Source organism: Staurois parvus, unplaced genomic scaffold (genome assembly GCF_062004578.1).
Source record: "Staurois parvus isolate SC_StPar_1 unplaced genomic scaffold, SC_StPar_1.0 ptg000307l, whole genome shotgun sequence".
NCBI lineage: Eukaryota > Metazoa > Chordata > Amphibia > Anura > Ranidae > Staurois > Staurois parvus.
In genome coordinates, this window is record NW_028318103.1 from 501,687 (window position 1) to 521,446 (window position 19,760).

General features: G+C 42.4%; 1 protein-coding gene across 1 annotated transcript in view; it reads left to right on the forward strand.

The window, feature by feature from the left end:
- Window positions 1–19,760, forward strand: part of ABCC2 (ATP binding cassette subfamily C member 2) — an 87,566-nt gene that overhangs the window by 31,953 nt on the left and 35,853 nt on the right. Inside the window, exons 10-18 of the mRNA XM_089683367.1 lie at window positions 5,005–5,259; window positions 5,426–5,491; window positions 8,078–8,215; window positions 12,152–12,298; window positions 13,729–13,813; window positions 13,897–13,963; window positions 15,514–15,640; window positions 18,005–18,181; window positions 19,206–19,373. Coding sequence (XP_089539493.1) covers window positions 5,005–5,259; window positions 5,426–5,491; window positions 8,078–8,215; window positions 12,152–12,298; window positions 13,729–13,813; window positions 13,897–13,963; window positions 15,514–15,640; window positions 18,005–18,181; window positions 19,206–19,373 — 1,230 coding nt within the window. The remainder of the gene's footprint in view (window positions 1–5,004; window positions 5,260–5,425; window positions 5,492–8,077; window positions 8,216–12,151; window positions 12,299–13,728; window positions 13,814–13,896; window positions 13,964–15,513; window positions 15,641–18,004; window positions 18,182–19,205; window positions 19,374–19,760) is intronic.

A 19,760-nucleotide genomic window follows, 5' to 3' on the forward strand; every position in this document is an offset into this window, starting at 1 on the left:
GAAGTCCATTGACATATAAGCCCCTGGATCTTCCCTGTAGCGCCTGAGGCAGGTGCACTATGGTAACTAGCCTGCTGCTTTCGAAAAGTCTTCATAGACACTTTGCATGCACTGCCCCGAATGTAGAGATGGACCTGGCTGAATGAGCCTCTACCAGTTATGAAGGCTCTTGCCTGGCTGCACTATGTTTTCACTCCAAGATGACAAGGTTTGCTGCAGCTTCCTCTTCTGAATTTGCCTGATGGAAACATGAATAGCCTCCCTGAGGATTTAAACTAGGAAGCAGCTTGAAGGTAGGCATCATAGACACCTGGTAAATCCAGCTTGTGTAGGTTAGGTAGGATCTGTGCCAGAATTGATGGAATCATGAATTTGTAAGATCAAAACTGAAGCCACCTGGAGACAAAGGTGCTCGAGGGGCGTAGGCCCCAACTTGTTCAGAAGTAAGAAGATGTAGGACTCTGTAGCTTGAAGCACTTCCAGGTCCAAAACTCTGCCCCCTGAAGTTATCGAGGGACACTGCTTCTTGAGTGATGTCCTACTGAAGACTCCTTTCTATTGGTGCAAACAGAGTCCTGGCAAGGAAATCCAGTGCCAGAATAAAATCTCACAGGGGAAATGTTTTTCCTCCTCAGGGCAAAGTCTCCTGGCAGCTCACACGCTCATATTCCCTAATGAAGCTGAAATGGCTGAAATTTGAGCCCTTACAGAAGTAGGCTGAGCCTCAAATCCAGATCTCGGTGGAAATTATAGCAACTGGGCGACCACCAGGTTTCTAGGATTAAACTCCTGCTCAGCTGCAGAGACTGTGAACCTGTTCCAGACTTCAGAGTAAATGGCATCCTTCCTGAAACCCTGCAGGATTTACCACTGAAAGAGGATGGCCCTAATTCTTCAATCCTTCCCTCTCAATTTCCAATCCATCCTGGGCCAGGTATTGTGGAAACACTGGTAGTTGAAGTGCTTGATCCAGGCTCCAGTTCCATGGCTAGGGTAAAACCCAGACCTGCAGTCTAATCAGGCATGCGTGTTATCACAGTGAGACTCTTGGACAACTGTCCGCCCTCAAACTTCATGACGAAAGGCAGTAGAGGAAAGCCATTCGCTAGGCAACTATTCCTTGGCTGAGTGAGCATCCACTTCCTCCCCCAATGGGTGAGGGTAGCATAAGAGGCACCTTGTCAAAGAATGGTGATGCAAACAGAATCAACTGAGGGAGGCCTCATACTTGAGTGATATGGGCAAGATCTTTTCGATTAAAGACCCATTCATTGGGAACCAAAAACACCTTGCACCACAGCCCCTTCTGGCATCCTGGGCGGCCGCAGCCTCTGAAGATTACATTCGGTCATGGACATGATAGTTCCACTTCCATTGGAACCTGCCGTTGAGTTTCCTTTATTTCTAAACGCATGACACTGCCGCTGTGTTAACATCATGCAGAATAACCAAGCCAATGCGAGGTGACAGCGGACTTAACTGCAGGTGGCGATCCACCCTGTAGCACAGGCATCAAAGGTGACAATAGACTGAGATAATGAACCTACCATACAGGATCGAGTGATCCCCTGTCACACCCATAACCAAAGACTCCTGCACATCTGAGGAGAAAAATTTTGAAGCAGCTCAAGTGCCGACTCCTGTGTTGCAAAAAGGAAATTCTTTGGAACGTGCAGAGAATGCAGTGTGCCCAGGGTAGCATAGTGAAGCAAGACATCATCGTTTCCAGGAGACCCCTGAATTGGGAAGCTTGACAAAACTGACAGAGATACCATGTTCTGAAGAAACTTTCTTCTGCTCCTTGGCCTATTCTGAGAAAGAGCAGAAAAGTACTCACTCGAGCATTGAACTGGGCTTCCGTATTGATGACTAGATGGGTCTGTTCCCACTGTTTTGGCACATCCAATCCAGCCAAAACTTCTCAGGCTGGCCAGATAAATACTCTTTTGAACTAGTAGGTGATCAGGGCCCTGGGCCAACAGTGGAATACCATCCAAGTAATGATGGGGCTACACACAGATTAGGACCTTCATAAAGGTCACCTGTAAGGTGGAGAGCCATGAAAGAAGGTATGCAAACTGGAATTGTCAATCCCCCACTGAGACTCAGTTTCTTTAAATGCAACACCAGTTGAAACTTCAATCTTCTTCATAGAGACACCGAAGAGAATAAAAAGTCTGTGAGGGAGGACTTAGAATCAATGCCCTTTACAGTCATATTATTGATGTACTGAAAGAGGACATCCACCTATTGAGCAGAAAATGTTACTCTGGCCTGGATGAAGAATAATTCTATAGGGCAATGTCTGACCCATCAAAAGTAACCAAGCTTTACCATAGTAGGTACCCATGGATCCCAAAAATTGGCTTTACCATCTGTGCACCGAATCAGCCACACTAGCCTGGGGGGGCTGGGGGACGTCCTCTCAACAAAACTCCTGTAGGGGTTGAAAGGTTGAAAGGAGCGAATTGGACCATGGCTGTTCTTTCTTCAGAAAGGTGCCTTTGCACACTCTTCCACCGGCTCTTGAAGTTTTTCATTCTGGAGAAATAGTCTTGAAATGTAAAGTGGGACAAACTAGCCGAGAGAACTCACCTGAGCCTTGACCTCCTATGAAGAGGAAGGCCCGACTAAACATTGACAGCTCTTGAAATAGTGCTTAGCATAGGGATGCTGATTGGTATACAGAGCTGCCTGTCAAACATGAGCATTAGGGCTTGTTTGCATGTGCAGATAACATAACCGCTCCTCTGAAAAGTGATCCCACGTAGTGACTTTACATAGGACATTTAACAGTTACTTTAGTATTGTCCATATCTTTGCAGTGCTGTAATGTGTGTTACTGCAATGCATGTTAAGTGCCTTAGCATGTGGCAGCGCCATCATCTTCAACAGAGAAGTGGCGTTTTCCTCCTTGGTAGGGTATCATTTTGCAGCTGCTTACTAAAGAAAAATTTCATACCACTATTGCCACTCCTCTTGAAACAACCTCTTCATCCTTCCATTCATCTAGGAGAATGGAAGACTGTGCCTTGAAAACGTGAAGTATGTTCTGACTTCGAAAGGCAGTCATCTGGGTCACCCGTTCTGGGCCTGCTACCCTAATGAATGACTGGACCCAAGAAACACTTGAACCCTGCTTTGCCTTTTCAAGGAGAATGATTGAGCTTCTTCTACCTCTGGTGAAGCCAGGTGCAAGGCAAAAGTGAATGGCTTGGATAAAGGTGCCTCCAGAGCCAGGAATAAAGATGGCTATGATGGGTTTGGGGCCTCCTTGGTAAGGAGGGCTAACTGTGCAGGGCTGCGTCCTTGACATTGTGCCTGGAGTCTGCTGGCATAAGTGGTTGGAGAACTCAGAGGGTCATTAAAGTGTTACTAAACCCACAACAGTAAAATCAGTCTGTATATGCAGTAAAGCATGCTTGTTGTACTCACTGTGGAACCTAAGGGGTTAATCCTCTGCATTGTGTAAAAAGGTTGTTTGATCCTTTCTCCCCCTCCTCTTGTTGAAATGACCATCAGATACAGACTGAACCTGTGGTCACATGCACATGCTCAGTTTGGTGTGTATTGCTAGAGAGGTTTTTCTCTTTTTTTTCCTAGGGAGGGTACATACATTGACTGTTTTGAATCCTTATGCTGCTAGGGAGGGTACATACATTGACTGTTTTGAATCCTTATGCTGCTAGCATTAGTAAATAGATAAGAAAGTATATCATATTTACTTGTTTTAAAATGTTTACATTTCTTTAGTTATTTCCTAGTTTCCAGGCCTAGGCAAATGATGTCATACATTACAGGAGTCTTCAGGAGGGGATGAGGGGTTTTCTCAGCTAAGCACACCCTCCTACCTGTACGCATGAGCTAAGGGCTGATGCATTCCATAAAGTAAATGCTGCATGGATCATCTGCCCTTACTCAAAATGGCCCCGGACAGAAATTCTATGGGGGTGTTTTCTAAGTGATTTCTCAGCAAAATAAAGCATGGAGACATGGATGGATGGAGGAGTTTGCTTTGAATATTAAAAATGAATTAAATAGCGCTTTTGGTTTGTGGTGTTTAGATATAGTGTAGTTCCACTCTAAGTGGAACTCCTGCCTAGCACTATGTTGAAAAATGTTCCCTCTCCCCTCCTGCTACCTATGCTGCCTAACCTGTGTAAAAAAAAAAGAAAAAGAAAAAACAGATGTGTATACTTACCTATTTTTAGTCCGCTCTGGTCCGGTCATATGATTCGCAGCTCTGTCTCCCTGTGTTAGTGAGCAGTGGTTGCAGGGAAGAGGAGCGCCAACAATGGCTGGAACACTGAAGCCTATGATTGATGTCATGGCTCCCGGAATTTCCAGCCATTGTCAAGCGATCCCTGCTCTCCCCTGCAGCTGCCACTGGGGATCAAATGATGGGACTGTAGAGATCTAAAAATAGGTAAGTATACACATCTTTTTTACACAGGTTAGGCAGCATAGGTAGCAAGAAGGGAGGGAGGGGACATTTTTAAATATGGTTAGTGTTAGGCAGGAGTTCCACAGTAGAAGTGCCTGTGCATGCATCGGAGCACAATGGATAAATGGGCACAGTGCTACAACCATCTATGACTTTGCTGGAGGATATCCTGGTGATCATTGTCATTGGGACACAGAGTGATGGGAAAATCCAAAGTTCTCAGTTGTCACAGAACATGATGTGAGGTGATATCTTCAATTGTTCTAGTGACAACTGTCCTAGAGGGAACTTGGAGAGATTTCCTTTTACTTCTTGTTTCTAAAGAGCAGAAATGAAAAGGAAATCATCAAAATTGGACACAAATGGAATAAAAAATAAAAATAGAGAAATAGCACTTTTTCTTTCCAAAATTAAGGAATTCAGCAACACAGCTTATCTTGATTAGAACCTGTTAAGAGATTCTAAAAGAATGTGATTTCGCAAGAGCAAAAATTCATAAGCAATTTTGGGCCTGAGTCCCACTTTTTGTAACTATTTGTTTCTGATTGCTACCTTTGCAGGCTTTGACAGTTTCTAATGCTATCCGGAAGGAGTCGACTGTTGGGGAAACAGTGAACCTGATGTCTGCGGATGCTCAGAAGTTCATGGACCTGACAAACTTCATCCACCTCATCTGGTCATCACCAATGCAGATCGCTATATCTGTTCTCTTTTTGTGGCAAGAGCTCAAAATCGCAGTTTTGGCTGGCCTAGGGGTGATGATCCTGCTGATTCCCATCAATGCTGTGCTGGCCACCAAATCCAAGTCATTTCAGGTAGGACATAATGCACTACTTTAAGTTTGCCACCAATTTTATTGGCAGCATAAACACTTGAATCCTGATACTCTGCACATTTAACAGGCTATCAAGCATTTTAAGCGGGCATAGGGTAATGTGTGAGTTGTAATTTTTTTTTTTAATAACACTTTGTGTTTTACAGACACAAAATATGAAGAACAAAGATACCCGTATGAAAATAATGAATGAAATTCTCAATGGCATCAAGGTAAGGGTTAAACAAAATGCATTATTGCCATATTGTCAGAGCTATTAAGGCCACCAATCTGCTGACAATGTTAATACTGGAAGAAATAGGTATTTTTACCTGTATAGTTTTGTTATGTTTGTACTATCAATAGACTTATCCACTGGCCAGCTGTGAAGCATGGACATTTTGGTTGTCACAGTGGAGGAACTGTAGACTCACAACTCAGTTTGCCCATTGGAGTGTCCTCCATGCTTGTTCAGGGTCTTGGTTTTTGATACATTCCTAGCAGAGTATGTGCTGAACATTGGACACTATTTTTTGTTTTAAACCTTTGTGTAGAGTAGCTTGAAATATATGATAGACCTCTTCTGTGTTTTATTTCGTTACTGGATAACTATAGATTTTAGACTGAAGGTTCCATCCACAGATCACTGTGGCTCAGATTCCAAAAGTATCCAACCTGTCATTCTGTGAATCAACTATGAGTGTCCAAAGTAGGAGAATGGAGTGTGTAAGGGGCACAGATATAACTGAAATCCCCCATCCGTCCTGATCTTCCACTGATGGATTTGCAAGGACATTGTGTACATTACTGAACAGCGTCTGAGACAGCTTTTCTCAAACGTTTTACTGCACAAGAACCCTTAAAATAATTTTCAGGTCTTGGAGAACTCTTACTGAAACCAGTTCATTGGGGGTCAATAGGGAAATGTTCGTAACATTGGTGGTCAGTGGGAATATTGCAGCCCTTACAGTGGTGATCAGAATGCCACCCTTACTGACAGCTAAAAAGATAACTGGGTAATGCCACTAGTTTTGCCAAGCATTGGTCCTGGAACTATGTACACATCATTAGATGGATGGTCAATTTGCCACAGCTCAAGAAACCCTTAGAAACCCCTGGAGTAACCCTAGATGAGAATGTTTGCTCTAATGGCTATTTGAATTCCCTACTAAATGCCACCATTCCCTGAAGAGGTTGCCATATCCACCTATAGTATATTACATGGCTTGTTTCAATAATGATGACATAATAGAGTCTTTAAAAATTGTTCTGGGTCATAGTTATTTTAAAAGACAAGTATTCTCCATAAATGTGCATGTCTCTGATTGACCTTGTATGTCTTAACAGTAGTATCCTGTGATGTTTCCCAAATGATCACCATCACAGATCTTTACTAAGTTACTATTGTATTACCCATTTATTCCAGTTGCTTCACAACTTTTATCTGTGCACATTCTCACTACATGGGCTTAACTAAGAACTCTGCCACAAAGTCACACTCATTCCTTTCTGATTAAGGGTTCCTCATTCATGTCTTTTTTATACCTAACCCAATATACATCTCTCTCTGCGCAAGCCAATGTCCAATAAATAATTGTCCTTCTCAAGATGATCAAGCAGACCATATCAGAAGATACACTATGTTGCCAAAAGTATTGGTATGCCTGTCTTTACACACACATAAACTTTAACAGTCTTAGTCATCCATGTCTTTATGGACCTTGCTTTGTGCACTGGTGCGCAATCATGTTGGAACAGGAATGGGCCATCCCCAAACTGTTCCCACAAAGTTGGGATAATGAAATTGTCCAAAATGTCTCGGTATACAGATGCCTTAAGAGTTCCCTTCACTGGAACTAGGGGGCCAAGCCCAAACCCTGAAAAGCAACCCCACACCATAATCTCCCCTCCACCAAACTTTACACTTGGCACAATGAAGTCAGGAAACTGCCAAACCCAGACACTTGGAATATTTAGTAGCAAGGAAATGTCACGGATGGACTTATTGCACAGGTGGCAATCTATCATGGTACCACGCTTGAATTCACTGAGCTCCTGACAGCGACCCATTATTTCACAATTGTTTGTAGAAGCAGTCTGCATGCCTAGAGGCTTGCTTTCTATACACATGTGGCCATGGAAGTGAGTGGAACATCTGAATCTAATGATTTGGAGGGGTGTCCCAAAACCTTTGGCAATATAGTGTATATCAGATGCACTGCCCCCCCAAAAAATCCTCCCTCTAGTGTCTTTCACTAGTAGTTCCCTCTCTAGAGTTTTATTATTATATAGGATTTATATAGCACCAGCAGTTTTCGCAGCAATTTCCAGTATAAAGGGGACAATACAATTACAATACAATTCGATACAGAAGGAATAGGAGGGCCCTGCTCATGGAGCTTACAATCTAAAGTAGTAGTTAGTAGTTCTCCAGCTGCTTAGCTCCCCATTCTAAGCAATGACTCAGCAGCTCAGATTTAGCTGCTGCTCCCCCCCCAACCCCAGCAGTGTCTCTGCAGCTCAGCTCCCCCTGTTCCCCCTGCCCAGCAATGATTCATTAGCTGAACCCAGCTCCTCCTCTTTCCAATGACTCTTTAGCTCAGATGTCCTTCCTTCCTCCCCAAGGAATGACTCAATAGCTCAGCTCCCTCTCCCAACTGTGACTCAACAGTTTAGTTCTTCCTACCTGCAGTGACTCAGCAGCTCAGCTCCCTCTCCCACATATAGTTATGTCTGTGGCGCTGACACATACAAAAACATTTCAGCTATGGAACATTTCCCAAGATATGTTGTGTTATATCATGTGTCTTCTGTTGTAGATCTTGAAGTTATACGCCTGGGAACCATCATTTGAGAAGCAGGTGGAGGTTATCCGTAACAAGGAGCTGAACAACATGTTGCACTTCGCCTACCTCTTCTCTGTGTCGCTTTTTGTCTTTACATGCGCTCCTTTCCTGGTAAGACGAGTGAATGTTATATGCTGCTAAAGTACCCAGCACAAGTATGAACTGTTACCTGGCTCACTGTGCTGTATTCACAATCATGGCACACATGGGTCAGTGCCTAGTGTACCAGAATTAAAGGGAGCGGTATCAAGCCTCAACACTTACAAACTGCATTTTCAAACTGTGATACGTTTTTCCTTGCTTTCATCCCCTCATGTGTCCACCTCTGGTCATTTGTAGATAAATTCATCCGGAGAACTGTAGGAGGAAGAAGGTGCAGGAAATGTTTAGAGGAGTCAAAGTGCTCTTCATACTTCATAAAACATGAACCCATCTCCCCTTTCTCCTGTTTGGTGCTCTGTACATTTGAAAAGATTATTTCAGAACATGAAGCAGACAGCATACTTCCTCCAGGACTGCATTCGAGTATTTGTTTTATACTCAATAGTCACATGACACAAGGGGTGGAGCTTTAGAAAAAAGAGTGTCATCAGGTGTTCCATGGTCAACACAGGACCCATGACTCTACCGAATTGGAAGGACCTGTAAGACAATCTGTGTGCACACCATGATTGCTTTGTATTATGTCCACATGCTTGGGGCAACAAGGACCATGTGAGGCACCATTTTACCTGCTAGTCCTTTTCTTTTGAGTAGCCCCTCATCCTGCTCAGCATGCCATACACGAGAAGGTCTGATCCAGAGAAATATGTAAATGTATCTACATATATATTGCTTCTTGCTGGTCTTGATAGTTGATTGTTGGATTTTGTTTTCTTCGGAAGGCTTTTTTCCTTTATGTTACTCTAGTGCTCCAGCCAGTGACACATTTGCTGTCCAATGGTAGCAACGCTCATTGAGTGTACTGTATCTATGGAGATGCAGTGTTGCTAAAAAGAAGCCTGTTAATACTACAGAACACCTTCCCCTCTCTTAATCTCTATAACATAGGGGGAAGTGTTGTGTAATAAAGAGCTAGAGAGAGATGGGAACAGTACGACTGATAACAGTCAGCACAGGCAGAAAGCACAGAAAGGTATCATCAGACAATAATTCTAGCAGGATCAACAGGGAGTTTTTACAGATATAGTTAACAGACCAAAAGGAAGCAAATAAGGGTGCATTTACTCTGGCAGTTTTAAGGTGTAGTGACACTTGGGCCAGTTTAAAGTGGTTGTATACCCTTACATATACCCAGTGAAATGACTGGCCTCAGGTGATACACAGAGATGAAACAAATCCTCCTACATAAGTTGTACCTGTTTATCTGCAGTATTCTCTTCTCTACATCCATTCAAAGTCCAGAGTTTATAAAGCTTGTCTGAGCTGTCAGAAAACAGGGGGCAAATAGCTGAAATTAAACTCTGCAGAGCTCAGTGAGAGCTTATTGGAGGGAAGGGACACACCACCTTCACACAGTTCACAGGAACAGAGCTGAGGCTGTCAGTCACAGGCTGAGTGCTGGAGCTCCCTCCCCTGTCGCTTTTTTTTCTTTGTGTCTGGAAAACTTGTCAGAAGTGACTCATGCAGATAGTAGAGGAACAAAGCAGCAGACATAAATTATACTTAGTGCTCTGGATTGAGACAAGTACAAACTATAGAGGGATATGCTTTGTTCATATTTCATGTCTGAGGTTTACAACCACTTTAACTGAACCTTGCTCGAGTTTGATTCTCGCTCACTATCTACATCCCCGCTGGTTTGCACTTACACTAGTTTGTAAGGAAGTGTTCCTGGAAGCACCACACTCCACTGCTAATCAGACCAGCGATCCCTCTTCTACTACACAGTTCTCAGTGGAAAGAACTATGCTCCCCCAGACCGTACCAGGTCACAAGTGAACTACTCCGAAGATCTCCTGTTCCAAGTAGTTCCAAGTGCCGTACGCTTAACTGGTCCTGGACACGGTTCAAAGTACTCTTCCTACACAAACCAACCGGCCCAAGGGAGTGAACCCCACCTGGGACCTGTTAATAGTGCTAGTGTGAGTTCACCCTTAGAGAAGTTGATTATTAAGGTTTACATACACTTTTGCAGTTTGATTATCCTAAGGATGCAGATTGTTCTATTTGTGTTTTCAAACTTTAAACATCCATATACATTTAAAGGAAATAGATTATGGGAGAAATATCTAGGCTGTCATAGCTGACCTCTCTTTGTATATGATTCTGAGTCAAAAATCTGGATCAAGCATGAAGTCAGGAGTTCTGGTCTCTATTGGTTTCTTCTTTTGAGTGTAACAATTGAAATAAATTAATACTTCCTACAAAGTATGAAAGAGAACCTTATACACAAAACCACAATTTAGTCAATGTGCACCATGTATTTTCATCCATCAAGGGAAACTTCACCTATACATACTCTGCCATGGAAACATGATCTCACCTATGAGATGCATGTACACCTGAAATTCACAATTTTTATTCAGTCTGAATCATTTATCCAGGTCTTGTCATATCCAGTAATAGTTGGTCTCATTCATTTGGATTTGTTCTGTAATGTTGACGTTTCGTAGCCTAGTGTTGCAACCTCATTCCTTTAAAACTGAACACATATTAATTACACAGGTTCTGAGGCTAATTTAATGTGCATAAGGCACTAAGTGAGTTTAATTACCACCATAATCGGCCACAGAACCTGTGTCATTAATATGTGTTCGGTTTTAAAGGGATGAAGTGGCAACCCATTGTAGCCTCTCAAGCCACTTCAATGATTGTCATGAAGATACCCCAACATTTATATCCACGCCTTAATTTGGAAGTAAAGTCCACTTTGTAATTTGCACCTACAGTTAAACCTATAATAAGGCTTACCTGTAGGTGAAGTGAATATCTCCTGAACTTACACTGTTTAGGAGATATTCACATAGCATGCAACCGGTGTTATCACTGGCACATGCACTCAGAAGGGACCTTCACAGTTCAGTGCCGCAGCCAGGGGCTCCCACAGGCATGCACGGAAGTGATGTCATTGCGGCTCTGACCATTCATACTGCTGGAGCATGTGAACCAGAAGGGAAGACCAGGTGAAGATGGAGACGCCAGGGAGCCGTGACAGCACAGTGCTGGAGGGCTCCGTGGACAGGTAAGTCTGTCATAATGTACTAGCATGTGGTGCAAGGGGCTCATTATTTTTTTTTTTTTTTTTCTTCCAGTGCTTTACTACCTCTTTAATCCAATCATGGTGGAATATGTAAATGTTCATTGTCCAAGAACAGCATGGGAGGTGTGAAGTTTGGAACCCCACTGTTCTAGTTACATCCACACACTCCATGGTGATTGGATTAAGGTGTCTTAAAGAACAAGTTCATCTTTGGAAACATGTTACATGTTTCACCTGTATTTATGGTGGAACATGTAACATGTTCCCAATGCTGCCCACCCCCCCCCCCCCCCCCTCCTTGTGACAGAAGTACGGGGAGAAGTTCCCCTTACTAGCTGTCAGATTTAAAAACAGTGTGGCCGTGTGTTCTGTGAATGAATGAACTACAAGTCCCAGCAGCCTTAGTGGCTGTCTGCTTTGTAGTTCTCAATGAACTACCACCGTGCTGTGGAGCGCCATGGTAGTTAATTGATTCTACCTGTCTGTATATTTGCTTGCCTGTATGTCCCGTACTGGTAAGCAGATATACTGACAGGTCTGCAGGAGACCTGAAAGGCACCAGTGATCAGCAATGCTTTACAGGCTCCTGCATTAAAAAATAATAAATGCACATTTTTTTTTTGCCTGCAGATAAATGTGCATTTACTCTTTTTGGGCAAAGGGTGAACTTATCCTTTAAGGCATGGATATAAATGTTGGGGTATCTTCCTGACAGTCATTCAAAGTGAAGAAGTGGCTTGGAGAAGCTGTGAAACGCCTTCAACATTACAAAACAGGTCCAGTTGAATGATAGTATTACTAACTGTGAATATTGTTAATTAGAAGCTGGTGTCCTCTTCTCCAAGGTGTCCGTTGCCAGTTTTGCTGTCTTTGTGGTGCAGGATCCGAAAAATGTCCTAACTGCAGAAAGGGCTTTCACCTCCATCTCACTCTTCAATGTTCTGCGCTTCCCTCTCGCCATGTTGCCCATGCTCATCTCCAATATGGTGCAGGTAAGACAAGTATACCCTTTTCAGAGAAAGAGGGTCAATAAAGGAAAGATACCAATCAGATTACACTGAGAATTTTGACAGAGTAGGTTAGAAAATGTTGGCTGAAAACTACAGACTAATACAATTTTTACCCTGAGCATACACTTTGTCTCTTGTTCTAGCTTTGTATACCTTACATATCTTTTATAGATCACGCCACAGGGACTGTATTGTGTAGCATTTTATAAACAGCAGTGGACCATTCACTGCTATTTATGATGTTTTTTATATAAGTAACAGTTTTTATTTTTTTTTTAGTCATTAAAAACATGAACAAGAAAACAGTACTGCAGAACGATAAATACACAAGCTCCAGAGCAGTCAATATCAATAGGATTTCAATGCAAGGTTGTCTAGGAGAATACAGTGTCAAAGTATGTACACAGATACATAGAATCTTCCCCTAGCGAGGGAAACAATAGATATGCTAAGCGAATCCCATTGTCAGACCTGCACTGAATATAAAAAATTGTAGAAGTAACACTAAACCTAAGTAGTGAATAGAAGCAAGAAAAAAAAATGAAGAGAGGCAGAGAGAAAAAAAAATAGATGATGGTCTCGCCATCTTCAAAATCACCCAGCCTGAGGTGGCATAAGTACAGATTTTTGCAGACATGGAGTTTTGGTTTTTATTTTTCCAAGGGTGGGTCCTCCTTGAGGTGCTATAGTACCTAAACCATATTATAGTGCTCAAGAGAGATAAAGCTTAGATTTTAATGTAAATGTAACAGTTATCTGGTAATAAATGTTGGGTTGTAGAAAAGTCTGTAGGGAGAAGGGTCTGGGGAGGGTTTTGGGGCACCTGTGGGAAGGGTCTGAGGAGGGTTCTGGAGCACATGTGGGAGAAGGGTCTGGAGAGGGTTTTGACGCACCTGTGGGAAGGGTCTGTGGAGGGTCCTGGAGCACCTGTGGGAAGGGCCTGGGGAGGGTTCTGGAGCACCTGTGGGAAGGGTCAGGGGTAGGGGGGGTTCTGGAGCACCTGTGAGAAGGGTCGAGGGGTGGGGGGGTGTTCTGAAGCACTTGTGGGATGGGTCTGGGGAGAGTTCTGGAGCACTTGTGGGAAAGGTCTGGGGAGGATCCTGGAGCAACTGTGGGAGAAGGGTCTGTGAAGGGTTCTGGAGCACCTGTGAGAAGGGCTTGAGGAGATTTCTGGAGCACCTGTGGCCAGAGGGAGAGGGGTGTGATGGTTCTAGGGCATGTGTCAGAAGGTGTCTGGAGCTCCTGGAGAAAATCTACATAAGAACATGGGAAATACTGGTTGAAGATAGTATTCCTGATGCAAACTGTTTCTGGGATCCAAAGGCATTTTTGCTATTTATAAGTTGCTTTATAAACAAAAAGGTATTATATAGGAAATCACTCTTTGTGTAGTGACACTGGTATACTTGCAGACTAATGTTTCCTGTGCCCGGTTGGAGAAGTACCTAGGAGGAGATGACTTGGATAACTCGGCTATTCATAATGACCCCAATCTTGGTAAGTTTTTTGATTTTTTTGATACAACAGTGCTGGTCAGAATGGTTAATCTTTCTTTTACTGTAGTGATTTTTCATCCACAGACGCAGCTATCCGATTCACAGATGCCACCTTTACCTGGGAGCCGGACACTACCCCAGCAGTGAACAAGTAAGACGGCATTCATCATGTTATATGCACGTGAGCAGCATAATGGTTTAGTGGTTTAAGCTGACCATACATTATACAATTTTATTATTCAATTTTCTTTAGATCTACTTTCAATTATGTAGTGCAAGGACCTACCTGACTGCATACAAATTCAAGATGTTTAGATTTTTTTTTTTCAAAAGTGTTTTTATTGGTTTTTAGAAAATTATTCTACAAAACAGAGCCTTTGGGCATTCCCTGGCTCAAATGAGAATATAACATAAAAGAACAATCCCAACTGCAGTCACAACTCCAGTACCCCTCGATCAACGAGGGTAGCAGCATCCACATGACTAAGGTAGGCAATCAGGAGGTAAACGTTAGGCACTATCATATTAATTGGGTACATATAAAATTTCAAAGATATAAGCAAGAAAATTAGGAGTATAACAGAAGAAATAAAGTGTAGTATGGGCAAAGTATAGTCCCAGGGAGATGCTAAAAGGTGAAGAGGGGGTACACAGGGGGGACCTCCAGGTCAACCCCCACATACTCCCTCCCCCTCAATGAACATAGGATTCACTCACCATTCACTTTAGTCAAGCACAGTATCACCTCTAGCATTGGTAGTAGAGGGAGATTCAATCCAAATATCCCAGACCTTATGGAACTTTGTGGGGCAACCTCGGGAGACATACGGCAATTTATACAATGGGACCACAACATTGACTAGTTTGTTCCAGCTTTCTAAGATAGGGGATCCATCTGATTTCCACACCAGAACAATGGATTTTCTAGCCTAGAACAGTAGTAGACCCAAAAACATTCTAGAGGCCCTAGAAAGGGCTAGATGGTTGACCAAGCCCAGAAGACAGACAACCACCATTTGAGAGACAGAAATTGTGGTTACTGAGCAAATAAACTGTAAAAAAGTACCAAAAAACATGAAAAAAGTCTGCATGCGTGTCTCCGCACTGCCAACAATTGGGTTCTACTCTAGGGTAAATATGGTGTAGCCTCTGTGGTGTAAGGTAGGCCATGTGAAGAATTTTGAATTGGATTAGCCTATCCTGTCCTAATGAGAAAAAGGATAATCCCAGGCATCCTCCCAATCCTCTCTGCCCAGATCTGGCACTTCCACCTGCCACTTGGATTGTAAAAGCTCAAGACCATCATTCACTGATGGCTGTAAAGCCTTGTAAATTGTGGATAAATGCTTTGCCAGATCATCATCACGTAGTAAAGATTCTAAATCATTTTGAAGCAGATGAAGCATAGAGTGTCGAAAGTGGTTAGATTTGACCCATATTACATGGTTTTGGTAAATCTAAAGGAACATTGTACAAGAAAATTGTATAATGTATGGCCAACCTTAGTTGAAGCACTGGGGTCACGAAGCTTTATTGTCACCACTTCCATTACATGAATGGAGTTTGTATTTTTTCCCTTGATGGTGGCATTTCTGGTATGTAAAAATATATTCCTATGATTACAGGATGATACATTTGCTAGCATGCTCTGCTATCCATTAATATAATCAGTTCTGATTGACTGTATTGTGCTCTCTACAGTGTTAACCTGGATATTAAAGAAGGTCATCTAGTTGCTGTAGTCGGCAGTGTTGGCTCAGGAAAGTCATCCTTGATTTCTGCAATGCTCGGGGAAATGGACCATGTCAAAGGAAACATCGGTATCAAGGTAGCAATTACACACCTTATACAGAATTCTATTTAAAAATTTGCTTTGGTCACAAATTGTGCAACAGGTTTTCTTTAAGACATCACTTAAAATACACCTGCCACAAGAGAATTGTGCAGGCCACCACTGGTAACTTTCTATTGACTTCCTTTTGTGAAAGTTAGTTGTGATACTGATGCTTTTTGAATCAGTGACCTGGAATAAGCCTAGAGATAAGGTATTCTGACGTTTTTCTGACACTCACTTATAATATTTTTTTTTTAGAGTGACCTAAAAAACCAACTCCAGCTTTAACAAACAGAAAATCTGTTCCCCAAAACCTGTGAAAATAAAAACTCCAGATTTTATTGCAATATTCCCCTTTGACCCTCCTAGACACTCCTCTCTGTCACGCATTCCTTGGCAGATGATCCTAAATACAGGGTGTCAGCTGGTGTCAAAAGGGAGCAGTGATATCATTCCTTCTGTCATGTGGCACTGTATCTCAGGGGAATCTGATATTCTTGGAGGCACTGGGAATTTAGCAGTGGCTGCAACAAGCAAAAGAGCAGCGCAGGATTGCTCCAGAGGTATCAGTAGGTCAATGGTAGCTTTACAAAGGCACAGTCACTTTCCCCTGTATAGACAAAATTAGAGTTCCATTAAAGCAACCTTTCTCAACATTTTTACTCCAGAGGAACCCTTTCAATAATTTTCAGATGTTGGGGAACCGCTGTTAAAACCAATTCAATTGGAACAGTGAAAAGAAATGCCCCTTTTATTGTGGTGGTCAGAATGCTCCCTTTACAAAAAACAAAAAGATAATTGGTGTCAGGCCATGGACTATGCCAACTGGAGTTGGCCCTGGACTTATATAGGCCCCATTAATGGAAGTTCTACAGGCCAAAGATCTAGGAAACCCTAACAACCTCTGGAGGAAACCTTTATTTCTCAAGATTTTTTTATTGAAATGTTTTCAGTTGTTATACAAGGTGACAACAAACAATAAGCAGAGTGCAACACAATCAATCCGTGCCTCTCATTCCTCTATAAGGTACAATGATGATGGAGAAAAGGATGACAATATATAGCAGTCATACGCTATGTAATAATAGGTATAGGAGACACTTATTGAGCAAAAGCATCATTACAATACAATGCCAGATAAAAGGAAAAATTAAAAGTGACTAAATTAATATCTTGAATCTAAAGATGTTAGAGTAAAGGACTAGACACACATTTATGCCACAATTTGTCAAAAAGGTGGGGCTTCTTCCTTAATTCAAAGGTGAGTTTATACAAAGGCAAACTATCATTTATCAATTTAAGCCAAGTGCTCAGAGTAGGAGAGGTAGGTCCCTTCCAGGAGAGAAGGATGGTTTTCTTAGCAAAAAAATACAGTATACGTAATAAACGCTTGAATCGTGTAGGAGCTGATAGGTCACCAAATATAACTAACAGGCAGTTCTTAGACATCAACTTCCGTCCAGAATGTATGGACTATAGGATAGGACAGGACCAGAAACCATGTATAAAATCAGCTGATTCCCCACAGCCTCTAAAACGGGTAGATCAGGGTGAAGGCCCATCTTACACAACCTAGAGGGGGTGAGGTGACTATGATGGAATATCTTTATTAGTATAATTTTGTCTCTAGAGGAGATCTAGCAACTCTTATAGGTTTCAACAAATTTAGTCCAGTCCTCATCAGTAAATTGAATATCCAATGCAGACCACCGTTTTTGTACGGCAGTGAATCCAGGATTAGAATCAGCCATTATGGTAGAGTAATGTTCAGAGATCAGTTTTGCAGCATCTGGCCTCCTCCTTCAATGGTGCTATAGTCAAAGGGGGCAAATTAGAGCCAAATTGTGCGCTAAGAGAATGACAAATCTGCATATAAATGAATACAAACTAAGAAGGAAGGCGAAACTCGTCCCTCAACTAGACAAAGCGCTTAAGGCCCCATGCAGAAGGCCAATCTGGGGGCCCACTGATTCATAGGAATCCTGTGCAGATAGAGTCAATTTGCTTAAAATGTGACTTCGGTATTTTACAGGGAAAGTTGGCCATCACATACTGAAGTTTCGGAAGAAAAATAATTTTCAATAAATTAACTCTACCCATAAGATGTAATGGTAGATCCATCCATTGTTTAGTCTGCTGCTGCAGTTGAGTAATAATGGAACATATGTTATTCACTATATGAGTTTAGAGGAGGAACCCTGTTTGAAAATGGCTGCTAACATGGCAGACACAGCCAAGCATTTCACATTTTCAGAAGGGGCCCAACAGTGTTTGGGTTCCACATACTTAAAGGCACAGGTCCGTGATGCTAGCAAGGCACTGCCTTGCTCTGATAAGGAATGTGAACATGTCTTTTAGGGCTCCCTTGCTTATGTGCCTCAACAAGCCTGGATCCAGAATGCCACCCTGAAGGACAACATCCTGTTCGGGGCACCTCTGGACGAGAAGCGATATCAAAAGGTGCTGGAGGCCTGTGCTTTACTGCCCGATCTGGAGATTTTACCCGGAAGGGACTTATCTGAAATAGGAGAAAAGGTATATACTAATGAATTCATTTTTTTATTATCTTAAAAGGAATCACTAAATTGCTTATATCAGTACATACTGTAGTTTCAGATTTCATAAGGTTTATTGATGTCATTTTTACAGGTTTGTTGTGTCCTTTATAGGATTCTATTGATTGTACAGATTTGACGACTCTCTATTTAATGGCTCTCTGTTTCACGAAGTGCAATCTGCATCCTTTACTGAACTATGGCTATGGGAAAAAAATTTACGAGAAAACTTGAATAATTTCAGTAGAAAGCCCTGTCTATAGACTTGCCATGATATCAGAAAAGCAGTAAAAATCACTGTGTTGCACTGCTCAGGAAGAAGCACAGCATGCTTATATTTTGATTTTGCCTTGCCTTTGTACAGTAACAGCCCCATCATACCATGTTGCTTTAACATAATACAAAAGTACCAGTTTGAAAAGTTCTGTATATGTTGTAATGCAACTGGAGATGTAAGGGGATATCAAATAGATTAAGGCGCTATTGTATTTTTATCAGCAGCCTTCAGGCAATGCCTTGCTGTCTTGTTTGTCGAAATCTCCTGTAAACCTAAAAATACATTTACAAATGTGCAAGATTTTCAGCAATGGCGACAACAGACTCTGTATGAACGTCTGCCTCCCACCAACAAACCTTGGAGGTGGGCTCAGTTACAGTTAGTGATAGCATGAAAACTGTAGCTTGCACAAAGTTGAACTTTAGTCATTTCTGGACGAGCTTCAAGATTGTACATAAATAGGAAGAATTTTAATTTTAGGTAGAAAGGGCTAATTAGAAAAAATAGATTGTTGGTTCAGTTTGGCTGTCTTGGATGTTTCAAGTCATATGCACCACATTTGGCTGATTTTAGTGTTTTAACAGTTTTATAACATACACAAAATCATAAAACATTAAAAAGGGGAACTCTGTCTGAAGAGCCTAAAATCAAAAGCAGACTTAATATCAGCCATTATGTAGTTTGTTTTGGAGTTAATGAAAGCACATTGTGATCCCGTTTGGCACAGGGTATAAATCTGAGTGGAGGGCAGAAGCAACGGGTGAGCTTGGCTCGGGCAGTCTACCAGGACACAGACATCTACATTCTGGATGATCCGCTCTCAGCTGTTGACGCCCATGTCGGGAAGCACATATTCGAGAAGGTGGTTGGTCCCAATGGATTGCTAAAAAACAAGGTGATTATAGATATGCTGAGAGAAATGACTGTACTACCAGCATAGTGAATTACTAGTAGCCAAGGCCATTGATAGAAGAGTAAAGGTTCCATTCTTTGTTTCTGCAGGTTTTCCAGCTGCAGCAGAATGGCAGTTAACCTGTTTATACTTACATCTAAATGTAGATAGGTTATAACAGCAATGGGCAAACTACGGCCTGCGGGCCGTATACGGCCCGGCGGACCTTTTAATCCGGCCCGCGGAGCGTGATACTGTCAGGATGGCTGTCAGGATGTGTGTAGGCGGGGCAGCGTGACGAACGTGAGGGGAGCTAGGCTCATCTCACAGTCCGCCCTGAAGACCGGAACGGCGCGGGAACACGGTGAGAGGAACGCACGGAGCAAAGGT